The sequence below is a fragment of the Podarcis cretensis genome (assembly GCF_951804945.1).
Source record: "Podarcis cretensis genome assembly, chromosome: 13".
Classification (NCBI taxonomy): domain Eukaryota; kingdom Metazoa; phylum Chordata; class Lepidosauria; order Squamata; family Lacertidae; genus Podarcis; species Podarcis cretensis.
Genome location: NC_137182.1, coordinates 17,692,422 through 17,706,011, shown reverse-complemented (window position 1 = coordinate 17,706,011; position 13,590 = coordinate 17,692,422). Strand labels below are relative to the sequence as shown.

At 43.5% G+C, this 13,590-nt stretch overlaps 1 protein-coding gene across 1 annotated transcript; it reads right to left on the bottom strand.

The window, feature by feature from the left end:
- Positions 1-2,414: 2,414 nt before the first annotated feature.
- On the bottom strand, positions 2,415-13,026 carry KLHL11 (kelch like family member 11). Its single transcript, XM_079949547.1, has 2 exons — positions 12,376-13,026; positions 2,415-8,268 (listed from the first exon to the last, which is right to left on the bottom strand). Exons 1-2 carry the CDS (start codon positions 12,936-12,938, stop codon positions 6,690-6,692), a joined length of 2,142 nt encoding a protein of 713 aa, XP_079805673.1. The 5' UTR covers positions 12,939-13,026; the 3' UTR covers positions 2,415-6,689.
- Between the last annotated feature and the right edge of the window lie 564 nt (positions 13,027-13,590).

Genomic DNA, 13,590 nt, shown 5'->3' with positions numbered 1-13,590 from the left:
TTTTTTAATAAATAATATAAAATAGCATTTGCAAAGGGATTTTTAATTTTAAGGGCTGCATCGTTCCGTTAGGAAACAACCGAGCGGATGATTAAACAAGTGCCTCCTCCCTCTCACGTGGAAATCCTTCCCAAAATCCTTAAGGCCAGGAAGTATGACAAGAGGAAATGCCGTCTGTGCTGGGATCACTGTTTTGCACTGTGTTTCTAAGGGACGGTGAAAGACATCCAGGCTGAACAGCGGCGCAACCCAAGACCTGCCTCTCCTGTTTATTTCTTCCGAAGGCTGGAAGGTGTTCAAAGTGTACTTAGTCCAAAACAGTGTGTAGTTCGCCCTGGAGGCTGTAGGTGTCGCAGAAGAGCGTGCAAGCTGGGCCTGCCACGTGACACTTCCTCCCTCTGCATACCACCTTTGCTTGTTCCAAGTGCAGGTCCTGCTCCAGATTCTCCACGTGGACGTCTATGGGGGAAGGTGAAAGGGCCATAGCTCAGTGGAATCTCAGACTCCTGCCTGAGTCTCTTGGAGGATGTCTCAAGCAGGTCACTGAGCAAGATAGGCCAGGGGGTTTGACTCAATTCACTGCCTTTCGTTGTGAAAACCAAGGAATTCTAGGCCAAGACATCTGAAGGTAGCCCTGTTTAGGGGAGCTTTTCATGTTTAACACTTAACACGTTTTAATATTTTGTTGGAAGCCACCCAGAGTGGCTGGGGAAACCCAGCCAGATGGGCAGGGTATAAATAATAAATTATTATTATTATTATTATTATTATTATTATTATTATTATTACTACTACTACTACTACTACACTTGTCAAAGCACCCAGGGTTCAGAGAGGGCTGTAAGTCTCCCCCTTGCAGCAACACCCCTTCCCTGTAACAATGATATCTATCGTATTTTTTGCTCTATAAGACTCACTTTTTCCCTCCTAAAAAGTAAGGGGAAATGTGTGTGCGTCTTATGGAGCGAATGCAGGCTGCACAGCTATCCCAGAAGCCAGAACAGCAAGAGGGATTGCTGCTTTCGCTGTGCAGTGATCCCTCTTGTTGTTCTGGCTTCTGAGATTCAGTATTTTTTTCTTCTTGTTTTCCTCCTCCCAAAACTAGGTGCGTCTTATGGTCTGGTGCGTCTTATAGAGCGAAAAATACGGTAACTTGTATGGCAGGGATGAGGAACACATGCTCAGATGTTCCTGATCTCCCATAATCCTTAACCATCATCTTGGGCTCATGGGGAGGAACACAAATCCACGTCCCTGCTGTATAGAAAATTGTGTTCAACTCAAGGCTGACCCTACAGATGTAGCTGCATGAAATGGGAATGTGTTAAAAATGGCCACACTATTTCACGCAAGTGGAAAACTATCACAGCAGAGGCGGCTGGCAGTGTGGCTCCCACTAGGGTTTAGGACGAAGATCCAGCACAGACCCCAGCCCTTCAAGGATGCTTTTTCTCCTTCTGCACTCATCTTCTGCGGCTTTTAATGTTCTACCAACCAGGACCCTAAGTTCTGCTAGGATTGCAACCGGTTTAGTTGCAGAATCAACAACTTTGCTGTTCATAAAGCATAGACAAAGATTATTTTTTGCCTAGATTTGTTCAACTCTGCCAATGGTTCAGCAAAAGTGGGGAAGGGAATGCAGTATTTTAGGCAAATAAACCATTTCCTCACCACACCAAATCTGTGCTGAAACCAGTGCTTTTTGTTCTTACGGGTACTCCCAGAAGAGAATTTCAGACTTTTGCACTTTTTATAGAAACATTCTAAATTCCTATGCGCTTGCAAATACTGGATTTATTGCACCCCAATAGCTTGGAGCTAGACTAATTTTCCATAGGCCTCGTTATGATCAATAGAAACATAGAATTACAGAGTTGGAAGAGACCCCAAGGATCATCTAGTCCAACCCCCTGTAATGCAGGAATATGCAGTTGTCCCATACAGGTATCAAACCTGCCATCTAGGTGTTAGCAGCACCATGCTCTAACCAACTGAGTTATCCAGGCTACATGAAAACTTAAGTTCATTATGACTAACTTCACATTGATTTCAATGAAACCAAAGTGCAACTAATTTAACTGCAGTCCAACCCACAGTAATTTGCTAACATAAGACAGCTTGGACAGGTAGGCTAAGCTTTTGTCAATTTTCTACAGCTACAAACTGACAAAATGATGAATACCAAACATTCCCAGTCACTATCTTTCATTCTTCTTGTCCAAGTGACCAAAACTGGGATAAAAAATGGGGACTGAAGACTTTCCTTCACGGCTGAAGAATGCCCCAACCACAAGCTGAATTTGAAAGCAGGAGACAAATGGGATCTAAATTCCCCAGACTGTTGGGGAATACTGTTCTGGAGAACACATCCATAAACAATTATGAGCAATAACATGAAGCAGTCAGAACAGAAATAGAGAAATAAAATGTTTATTGAGATCAAGTTTAGTGTTACAGAACCGTAGTACAACATATATTGATTTGCAGGTTTAAAAAATAGACTTTAGGGACATAGCTTCAAAAGGACTCTACCCAAAGGGATGGATGTCTGCATTTCATTATATGAAGCTTATGTTACCCAGTTTATTAAGCAGCAGACACAAGGCAAATTGGGGCTGGAATGAGGAAGGAAGAAAGAAAAAAACCATGTGTTGTTTTCGAGGTTCACTGATTCATGAGAGATTATTGGGACTACCAACTAACTTTTAGACTTGCATTCAACGCCACCTTAACTGGGCTCAGGGGAAGCAAGGAGAAAAATGGCTTCCAACTAGGATAGCTTTGTGGCAAGTGTCCCAGAAATAGGGAGGCAAAACAGACTGATGTGCCTACCACCAATTCAGCTTGGCTTCTGTGAGCAGATGTTTCCCTGGAATACTACTATTATTATTAAATGATAGGCACTCATACTAGTAGCACTTCTATGTGGCCTCCTAAAAATGGACCACTGGTCACACTGCAAATACTGGTATCTTAATTTTTATATATGAATTCTGCCCTCCTGTGGTTAGAGGCTGCAGCAAGCACAGAGGAGTCATTTGTGGCAATGTTGCAGAGATTACAGAAATAACATTGCGTTGACATGACTGCTAGCTCTCACTGTGTAAGGGTAAGCCTCACAGAAATACACAGACACAAGACAGATGTTTAAATCTACTCTTGGAAAGACTATGTAACCTACAGACAGTATTACTTGAGTAATAATGTCAGCTCAGGCATCACAGAAAGATCTAGCTGTCTCCACTAGCATCACAAGAGGAAGGCAGTGTGTGAAACATGCATTCAGCCATAGCAGAGAATCAGTACAGCTTAAGAGAGATTGTTTCCCCAAGTCTGACAGCTGCCATGCTTGCCTGTTCTGTAACTCAACTGCAATTTTCTTGAGGTCTTTTAAGTTGCTGAGAACAAAAGGACCTATCTATGGTGAGTAGCCCTATCGTAGTACAGCGTAGTACACGTCCAATGATTTGGGACTCTCAGTGATGTTTAGAAAAGTAGCCTACAGCTGTCAATCTTCACCAGCTAGGAGTAACCTGGATGGTACAACAGGATTTCCCTTTGCCAGGCAACAATAATTATCAACTGCTGTGTTTCATCAAGGAATGACATGACTAAGTAGATAGGACTTTTGCATGCAGCACATGAGCTGTGCTATTCAGGGGGGCTAAGAGGCACTCAGAACAACGGAGCAAGTTAGTAGCCTAACATCCAGAGTATACATTAAGAAGTCCCAACATTTAACACTACATGTGGAACAATGGGACTGTTCTCTAGTGTGCTCTTAACTCTCCATGCAAACAGAAATCTCAAAGCAAGACATGTAGACACTTGTATACTAAGTGACTGGCATTCACAAGCAACATCCAAAGTGACATAGGATTTAATTTAAAAAGCAAAGCTTATCAGCCAGACTGAACAACTGCACAGATAACAGTACACAGTCAATGTGATTATACTCTTTTGTGGTGACTACCAACCATTCTGCACCGCAGGCCAGATAATCTGTCATGAAATCTCAAAACTTGTGTTGCATTTCAGCTAGTGTTTCATTTAACAGACACACATAGGGCCGTGTCTCCACTACAAGCTTAAACTGCTTAAAGTCTCATTGCTTTTCCCATTCAATCCTGGTGCTGTGAGAAATTTCTAACATACAACATTCAGACCTTGTAAAAAAACCACAATTCCCAGTTTTTAAAGTTTGTTTTCCATATAGATGCATCCAAAATTTGATGCTAGGCAAAGATTCTGTGTATTTCTCTTAATCAGTACCTCTACCAATGGACTGAGCAGGGCTGTTTGAGCCCTGAATTTTCAACAAGCTTTTTGAAGTATCTATCTTCTCCATAAATAATTGGCTGGTGCATACAATATATCTTAAAGCAAGCAAGTGGGTATTACTGGACTCTTAAATGTTTGTGACTTCCTTTGTTTGACAAGGCTGCGTTAGTCTGAACTTCATAACAAGACAGTTATTTAATGAACACAGATTTCTAATCCAAAAAATATATTGTAAAAGGCAATTATTAAGGGTCAAATGCAAGTCAAGAAAACCTGTGCACACCCATGCAGTTTAAAGACTTACCCCACTGTATCAGACATGAGTTATGCTTCTTGCTAAATTGGAAAACAAGAATTGACAGTATTTAAGTCCCTGCTGTTTAACAATACTGTAATTAACTTTCATAACAATATTGATCAATGCAGATTTCTCACATACTGATTTCTCCTTGTCCCATCTCAATTATCCTGAATTAAGCATCATATAAACCTGGACAAGTTAACAGAGGGGAAACCACCAAAAGACATAGGAAGGGCAGAAACCAGGGGAAATAACATTTGAGTTCCTTTGTAGAAACTTGGAAATAGTGACCAATTTTATTCCAAGTATTCCACTTACATAAGAGCCCAGTGACTGCATGACTCAGGTCTTGATCTCACCTGAGGACTTCCCTTTAACTTTACCATCACACCTTAAGCTTCTGTACACATTGACAGTGGAGTGGAGGAGGCACAACTGCCTTATGTCAACAATGATGCCAGAAGTAATTTACTGAAGATAATAGTAGGGGCAGGATAAATACTGCCACTGTATGTTTGGGTGTCAGGGGAGGGAAGTGATGAGGCCAGAGGAAATCAATGAGAAACCTGCCTTGGATAACTTGGTAAGGTATCAGTAGAAAGTGGTCACATCGATCCCAAAAGGACAAAATTCACAAAGGTAAAATGAAATATTTTGTTGGACCAACTTACGATATTACAGAGTTTCATTAATTATTTACTGTGCAGTTTGCCTGCCTGAGAAATAATTCTGTAATGGTCTAAAGCTTAAGTGTGCCCCTAAGTTGGACCAATAAGTTACATCTCCAATAAAATTAACAAAATTCTAGAGAAAGCAAACACCTTGCTTTTTTGAGGGACGAAAGCAGCACAGAACTTCCACCAGACTCAAATAATTTTTCTCTATTTTATTTTCTGCCAAAACACCATTAAGACATTGGTGAGACTTGGACCCTTACTATCAAAATTATAACTGAGGCAACTGTTCCACTCCAACCAGTCTCAAGTACTCAACACAGTCAGAACAAGGAATGGAGCATCATAAAGGCAAATATATTTGATTGTCAAAGGCAGGTTGAGTGTTTTTTTCCTAATCAGACTTACCTGAACACACAGAGTTCATTGAGCTTTCTCCCTGCATTAATGAACCCCCAATTCCTTCAGATTATGAATTTGGACTTGTAGTGCTTATCTTTTTGGTCTTTTCACTCATTCCTTTAAGGCCACAATCCTGAACCATATACATATTAATTTTATTGAAATCAATGGGACTACTCCAAAGTAGAAAAGGGCATCACCAAAAATTACAGTGAAACCCTCAAAAGTAAGGACTCTGAAATCTTTTAATATAGGACTGAAAATAATTCAACTATTAGAATATCCGGTTTTCACCACAATCTCTTTGTAAACGCAAATGCTTCTAGATAAATATAACTATAAAATATTTATAAGCATAGGAACATTTTGAAGTGAAAGATTGTGCTTTACTTATAATATATAGGGGTTGGTTTGTTATTAAACTATTGCACATGGCTCCAAGTTTAAGAAAAGCAAGCACATTCAAAGCAATTGCAGATTTTTTTTTAAAAAAAAAAGAAATAATTTTGCGAAAGCAAATAAAACTAACGGGTTAAAATGCAAATTTTGAAATGGTATGAGATTTATCAGTATTTTAAAGTAAGTAAAAAAATACTTCACACAGCCTGTATAAATGCTTTAAGAGGAGTGAGAGGCCCCAATACACTGGGAAATTCTCCTTCACCCACACCTAAATGGAATAAACTCCAAGGAAAGGGAGGGGAGGGGCTGTGCTGTGACACTGGACATCTGTGAACACATCTACAGATTTCCAGAACAATTATTTTGCTGGGCTCTATATCTGCATCCCATCTGTGGGGAAAACTAAAGGATTGAAGAGCTTGAAAACTATGCCTACCTCCATATTATGGCTAAAATACATCCAAGTTCACATGTGATGCTCACAATCCTGCCAACCTATTTAAAGCCCAGAAAACTAGATCCCCTTCAATAATCCTCAGTGCCTAAACATAACTGCTTAGGTTACAGTTGGAGGACCATGCTGAGCATGGCAAGACAGAAAGGCATTTTTCAAACTCCATTTATTCAAGTTAGCACTCTATCTGTGACCGTGGCATCCTCCGCAAGCTTAAGGAATGACGGTGTATCTCCTGCATCTGCCGGATCCGGTCCTTCTGCCACATTAGGTTTTGCGGCATTGGATATCGCTGGGTACCATGCAAGGACCGGAAGGGGATTCTCACATGACAGGCTGTTGCACGACAGCGAGGCTGGGGCATGGGAGGGAGCAACAGCCAGCGCTTCCTCTCAGCACAGTAGCGGTAAGCCTCTTTCCTGTATTGTTTGTCTGTGTCATCACTGTTCTTCCATCCACCTATGATGAACACATCATCTTTGTAATAGCAGACGGCTGCCCCTTCAATACTAAGAACCTCTGGTGGTAAACTTTCCAGAATGTCATCAGACACCTGGCTAGAGATCTTTCTCTTGACTTCCTCATGATCCTGTGGGTAGCTCCTAGGACAACATGAGGCTGTGTGGTAAAAGTTTGTGTTGGCCACAGCCATCTGAAAACAACAATAGTTGTCCAGGAGTGGCAGAGACTCAGAATCCTGCCACTGTCTTGCATCTACATCATATCGGGTGATGACAGCTCTTAAGCCTTCCTCACTATCCCCGTCAACCGGGGTTCGGGCAGCCATATACACAAACCTGTCATCTACAGTGACTACTTTGACATCCCGAAGTATCTTTGGTGCAGACTCCAAATTCTGCCACTTGTCTTGATCAGGGTGGTAGACAGCTACATCTTTGAAACCAGGGATAAAATTCCCATGCCCACCAATGCTGTACAGGCTCCCTTTTACCTCGGCAAGGCCAAAAGAATGCTTCCTGGTTATCAGATTGGAAACCTGCTCCCAGACATTTCGATTTGGGTTGTATCTTTCTACAGTTTTGGCAAAGCCAGGCTCCATGGATCCTGCTACATAAACATAGGATTCTGTCACTACAACAGCATGTCCATCGAGATGATTGTGTATGTGAGGTAAATTCACCCATCTATCTTCGTCAATAAAATACCCCACACACTCACTCAAGTAGTCTCCTCCCTCGGACACACCACCAATAACCATGATAACATCCATGTTTTGCCCAAAGCGAGGCAGGCATGTTGCAGAAGTGACTTGTTGGAGGGTGCCTAACTGCAAATTCTCAGCCCTGAGAGCATGGCTTTCTACTGCTTCTGACACAAGATTGAGGCAAGCTTCATCTCTGGATACAAGCCTTTCAGATTTGACGTGTCGGGTCAAGTAAGTGGGCTTCATCTGAGAAAGACGGAGAAGTTTAAAGAGTTCCCCAAAGTACTTTTCTCTTTCATCAGGGTTTCTTTGAACCCACTTTAAAACCATCTCAAAGAGAACTTCTTCTGAGTCCACTGTGATTTCTGAATCTGAAAGCCAGTCTCTGATGAGGTGAAATGGCAAAGTGAAAAACTCCTCATCTTGGATAACTTTGTAGAAGTTCCTCCTGATCATGTCAGCAGCTTTCAGAGCCAGTTGATTCAGCGAATACATATGAGCCAAGCTATGGATGGCTACAGAGTTGGAGAGGTTCAGTTTCTTTTTCAGGAATTCCCCACAGAACTCCTTTAAACGCAACAGTAAAAACCTGCAAAACAAATATACATATATTTTAAATAGCTCAAAGAGAGGAGTGGAGAAACATCATACTATCTAACTAACAACTTGTACCCTGCTCTTCACTTTACAAACACCTAATAGGGACAGGTGACATTACCCTTTCTACACCTTCATGTAGCTACATTAAAGATGCTTTAACTGTTCAGCTCCACAAAATAGAAAGTCACATAAAACCATGACTCAGATGGGACATGATTTATACAGGTGGGGCAGAAACAGAAACATTTAATAAGCTCTCAACATTCACCTGCATGGTTTCATCTCGCCCACCTCCAATCTTGTGCAAACTTCATTGTTCCACTCAGTCTATATACAAGTATATTACCATTATACCCAGTCAACCCAATGGTCCACCTAGTCCAGTACTGTCCACTCTTTTCCAACTAGCAATGGTTCCCAAGGACTCAAAGTAAGGGTTTTTTCCTCCAGTCCCGCTTTCCAATATGCTTTGTAAAGATGCACTAGGGACTAAACCTCAGACCTTATATGTATTGCAATCATATGCTCCACTACTGAACCGTTGGCCCTTTTCGAGAACTAACTTCCATAATATGGAAAGTCACAACTAACTGGACAGCATTATCATTTGGGCAGCTTCTCCCCCTTCAGAAACCCATCCTTCTTACAGATCTTCTCCTTAAATCTTGTGAATTTCAAAAACATTCACCTATAAAAAGTAACCCATTTTAAAATAAAATCCAAATTTAATGCAAGCATATGATATCTTAAAAATAAATTCATGGCCGTTATAAATTTATGAAGAAGAGTTTGGATTTGATATCCCGTTTATCACTACCCGAAGGAGTCTCAAAGTGGCTTACATTCTCCTTTCCCTTCCTCCCCCACAACACTCTGTGAGGTGAGTGGGGCTGAGAGACTTCAGAGAAGTGTGACTAGCCCAAGGTCACCCAGTAGCTGCATGTGGAGGAGCAGCTCCCTAGATTACGAGACTCTGAACCACTACACCACACTGGCAATCAGAAAGACTGATTGTCTTTGTAAAAAAGAAGGAAGGAAGGAAGGAAGGAAGGAAGGAAGGAAGGAAGGAAGGAAATGACTGGGAAAATATGTCAGTCAGTCATCATACATCACAGAATTTCATGTATTTATATGATGGTTGGGGTTGGCAGTTTGCCCCACTGACCTAAGTGGGTTGTCTTTACTTCAGCTGTATGTACAACTGGCTCAGCACTCTAAGCATTAATATTTTTTTACCTACCAAAGAACATGGTATGGGAGAGTGTTTTCATGCATGAGGACAGAAATGACAGTACATGGAGGCGGGGGTGGGGGATCTCAACATCAACAAATGAAATACAAAATATAGTCTATAACCACAAACTATTATGGAGGTGATTCAAATGATACAGTATCCCTCATATATATCTTATCTAAATCTTGCATTATGGTTCCAAGTGTATTCTAATTAATTGTCCGTAGCTGATGGAGACAGTGCCCCAGCCACTGTTGGAATTCTGCCTTGGTCAGAGGAATGTGCCTACCTTTTCAGGCACCGGCTGAATTCCTTTGACCTCCCCCTGTGACTCCCGGCAGGAAACATGCGAGGTCTGTATCGGCGATTTTTCCCAGACTGTGAGAAAAACACACCACTTCTTCTCCCTCTCCCTGCTCCCCAGGGAGGGGAATCAGACTCAGACAGAAATGTGTCTACATGCTTTTATTCCTGTCTTTAGCAGTCATACAGATAAACATGTCTGCACTCTTCACAAACAACAGCAGAGAATCATAACTCCACCCTTGTACATCCTGTACAGGTCATAAGTCCCACACTGAGCTCACATCCAGTGCTCAATGCTGGGAATGGACTGCCCCTTTCTTGCCATGGTAACAGTCACAAACATCCTGTCTGGCTTTCCAGCCACCAGCAGCTAGCTTAGCTGCTGCTTCAAGGTTTTTGGGTCTCATGTGAGGACAGAAGCTCCGGGGGGAGTAAAGAATGCCAGAGGCATTTTTGTGGGTTATGAAAAGGGTCTCTACAGGGTAATTTTGTCTGAATCTGGTCAGGTGATTCTCACAAAATTTCTAGAGAGTGCTCCTGAACAGGAGAGAGTGATTGTTCACACATTTCCCACAGGAGATGATGATTCAGATGATGATGATGATGTTGATTTTATTGAATTCAGTAGTACTGATGATGACAGCGATAGTTCAGACAGCTCAGTTGTCACAGTCATTGAGAGAAAATCTCACATAATGACTAGACCCTCAGAAGAGGAGGATGAACCACTGATTACGCTTAGTACTGGTTCTCCAGAGAGTTCAGAGGCTGAACCAGAAAGCAGAGAAGAGCAGCACCTCTTACGTAGGTCTGAGAGAGCAACGAAGGGTGTACCACCCCAGAGGTATTCAAAGGAGTTTGCCAACTTAGCTATTGCATGTGTTGCTGTTGTAAACGACCATGGTCAAATTGAAGCTGTGTCTGAGTCAGAGACAAAGGCACAACAGAGAGTTGCTAACCAAGGTAATGCAGATGCACTCATTCCTTGGAAGTCACACAACCAGAGAGGTACATTGGTAAAACCAGTGGTGGGTAGTTCCAAGGGTGGAACTGAAACAACAGGGAAGTGTTATACATATAACAACTGTTTGTTTTCTTCTCTAGATCAAGCATTGCACGCTGCACACATTAATTCTTTAGGGGGAGGATGTTACTCTAAAGAAGCAATGCAGAAGAAAGAAGCAGCAGCTAAGCTAGCTGCTGGTGGCTGGAAAGCCAGACAGGATGTTTGTGACTGTTACCATGGCAAGAAAGGGGCAGTCCATTCCCAGCATTGAGCACTGGATGTGAGCTCAGTGTGGGACTTATGACCTGTACAGGATGTACAAGGGTGGAGTTATGATTCTCTGCTGTTGTTTGTGAAGAGTGCAGACATGTTTATCTGTATGCCTGCTAAAGACAGGAATAAAAGCATGTAGATACATTTCTGTCTGAGTCTGATTCCCCTCCCTGGGGAGCAGGGAGGAGCGAGAAGCAGTGGTGTGTTTTTCTCACAGACTGGGAAAAATCGCCGATACATACCTCGCATGTTTCCTGCCGGGAGTCGCAGGGGGAGGTCAAAGGAATTCAGCCGGTGCCTGAAAAGGTAGGCACATTCCTCTGACCAAGGCAGAATTCCAACAGCCACACCCATCTGGCCACTTCTGATAATGCCTCATATTCTCTAGTGTCCATTGCATATAAAGTCCCAACCCACAGTGCTAACATCCTGGGGCTGTGCTTTTCTTTTTTTGAGTATGAGGACAAACTTTTTCTGATATTGCTATCTACCATATGCTTTCTGCTATATACCATATGTTTCCATACCAAGACACATTATCCAGATTCCTCCTAACATTGTACTGTTGTTCTTCTAGTAGGTGCCACCAAAAATGTGCTATCAAATTCTTATAACATTTTCTTATTAGATGCTATAAATATTGATAAAATAAACAACTCTGGAGTATATTATTATGATTCCATCGAATTTGTTGAGTTGCATTATCTTGACCAGGGCAACCCAAAGCAACTTACAACCAAACAGACAACCTCCTAATTAATACGTTAAAACCAAGAGGAAAAAGAAATACAGCCCACCCACTTTTAAAAGGCCACGGATAATTAAAGGCCAACGGTCTGGGAGAAGAGGAATGCATTTGCCTGACGTCTATCTATGCTGTTGGAATTTTTATTATTTCGGCATTCCACTATGGTCCAAAACTTTTCAAAGTATGGGCATGTCAATCATATACGTCAGTATGTCCCTTTTACTATGGGTGGGGCATTTAAGATGACAAAAAAACACCCTGATACACAGTTCTTGTGCTTAATGTGCGACACAGCATACTCCCAAATAAATCTTGACCTGCCAGCAATCGCAAACTTTTCTTTAAAAAAAATAAACAGTGCACTGAATGTATTTCCCCCACCCCAAAAAACAGTAAAATAATATTTTAAAAACTGTATCATTCGACGTTAAACGAAGCGTTCCTCTGTTTCTTATCACTGCCACCAACCCGCTTAGCTGCCGCTTTCCTCTTGAACCCATGACCCCCCAACCCCGGCCACCCGCCTCACCTGTCGGCCAGCTCCAGGACCTCGTGGACGTTGCCGGGGCTGACGCGGACGCGGCCCGTGTACATGAAGCCGATGACGGCCTCCACCGTCTCCGGGTCCGGCCCGGCCTCGGAGCTCCATCTGCGCAGCTCCACGCGGCCCGACCGGGACTCGGCGAAGTCCCCCGAGAGGAGAGGGGCGAAGTATTCGGTGGCGGCCGCGAGGACCGAGCGGTGGGCGCGGAACTCCCGAGCGGGCGGTTCGGCGCTGGGGAAGGCGGCTCCGAGGCCGGCGCCCTTCTCCCTCCGCCCCTCCGCCGCCGCCGCCGCCGCCGCCTCCTGCTCCGCGCCGCCGTTACTGCCGCCGGTGAAAGCCAACGTGACGTCACAGAAGAGGCCCAACTGCCGCTGCTCGTTCTGTCGCCAGGCCAGCTCGGAGCAGTGAGCCACGCACGAAAAGACCTCCGAGTCGCTCTCCGCGTCCGGGCCGCCCTCCGCTTCCTGGGAGAGGGCGCCGCTCTCTGGGACGCCGCAGTGGCCGCCGCCGCCGCCGTCCAAGTCCCCTCCGCCTCCAGCCGCCGCCATCTTGAGCGCTCTCTCCTCTCCCTCAGCCCAGCTCTAGCTGGTTCTCTTCCTCTTGTGAGGCGGCGTCGCCCGCGTGACCATAGAGACGCAGGGCAGAGCGGCGGAAAAAACAAGGAGCGGGCTTCCGGCCAGCCGCTGACGGCCTCCGCGCGTCGTTTCCCAAACATAGACCTACGAACGGGTGTAGACAGATACGCCCATCGCGTGACGGCGGGGTTTGTCTGTGTCCTGCCCTGTCGCCGTCTCTTCCCACGCGGTGGAAAGCTGCTCATAGGAAAGGGCAGAGGGTGGGTAACTAGTGGTCCTCCAGGTGTTACTGGCTTCCAGCTTCCACCGTGGCAAATGGTTGTAATCAGTGCTTCCCCCCCCCAGGAAAAAAGGTTCCGGTACTCTGATCCCTTGCATTGCAGCGGGTTGGACTGGATGACCTTTGGGGTTCCCATGATCATTGCAACTCCAATTTGTTTGTTTGTTGGTTTTTTGGTTTTTTAAACAATCAATTCTTTATTGATTAAAAGATTTGCACATTATGTACTATCTCTTAACAGGTAAAAAAAAGAAAATTCTATAAAATAGAAAATTTATACAGAAAAAAAAGAAATAAATAAGTAATAAAGATAAGAAACAAAGAAATCAAATTTTAAGAGAGAGA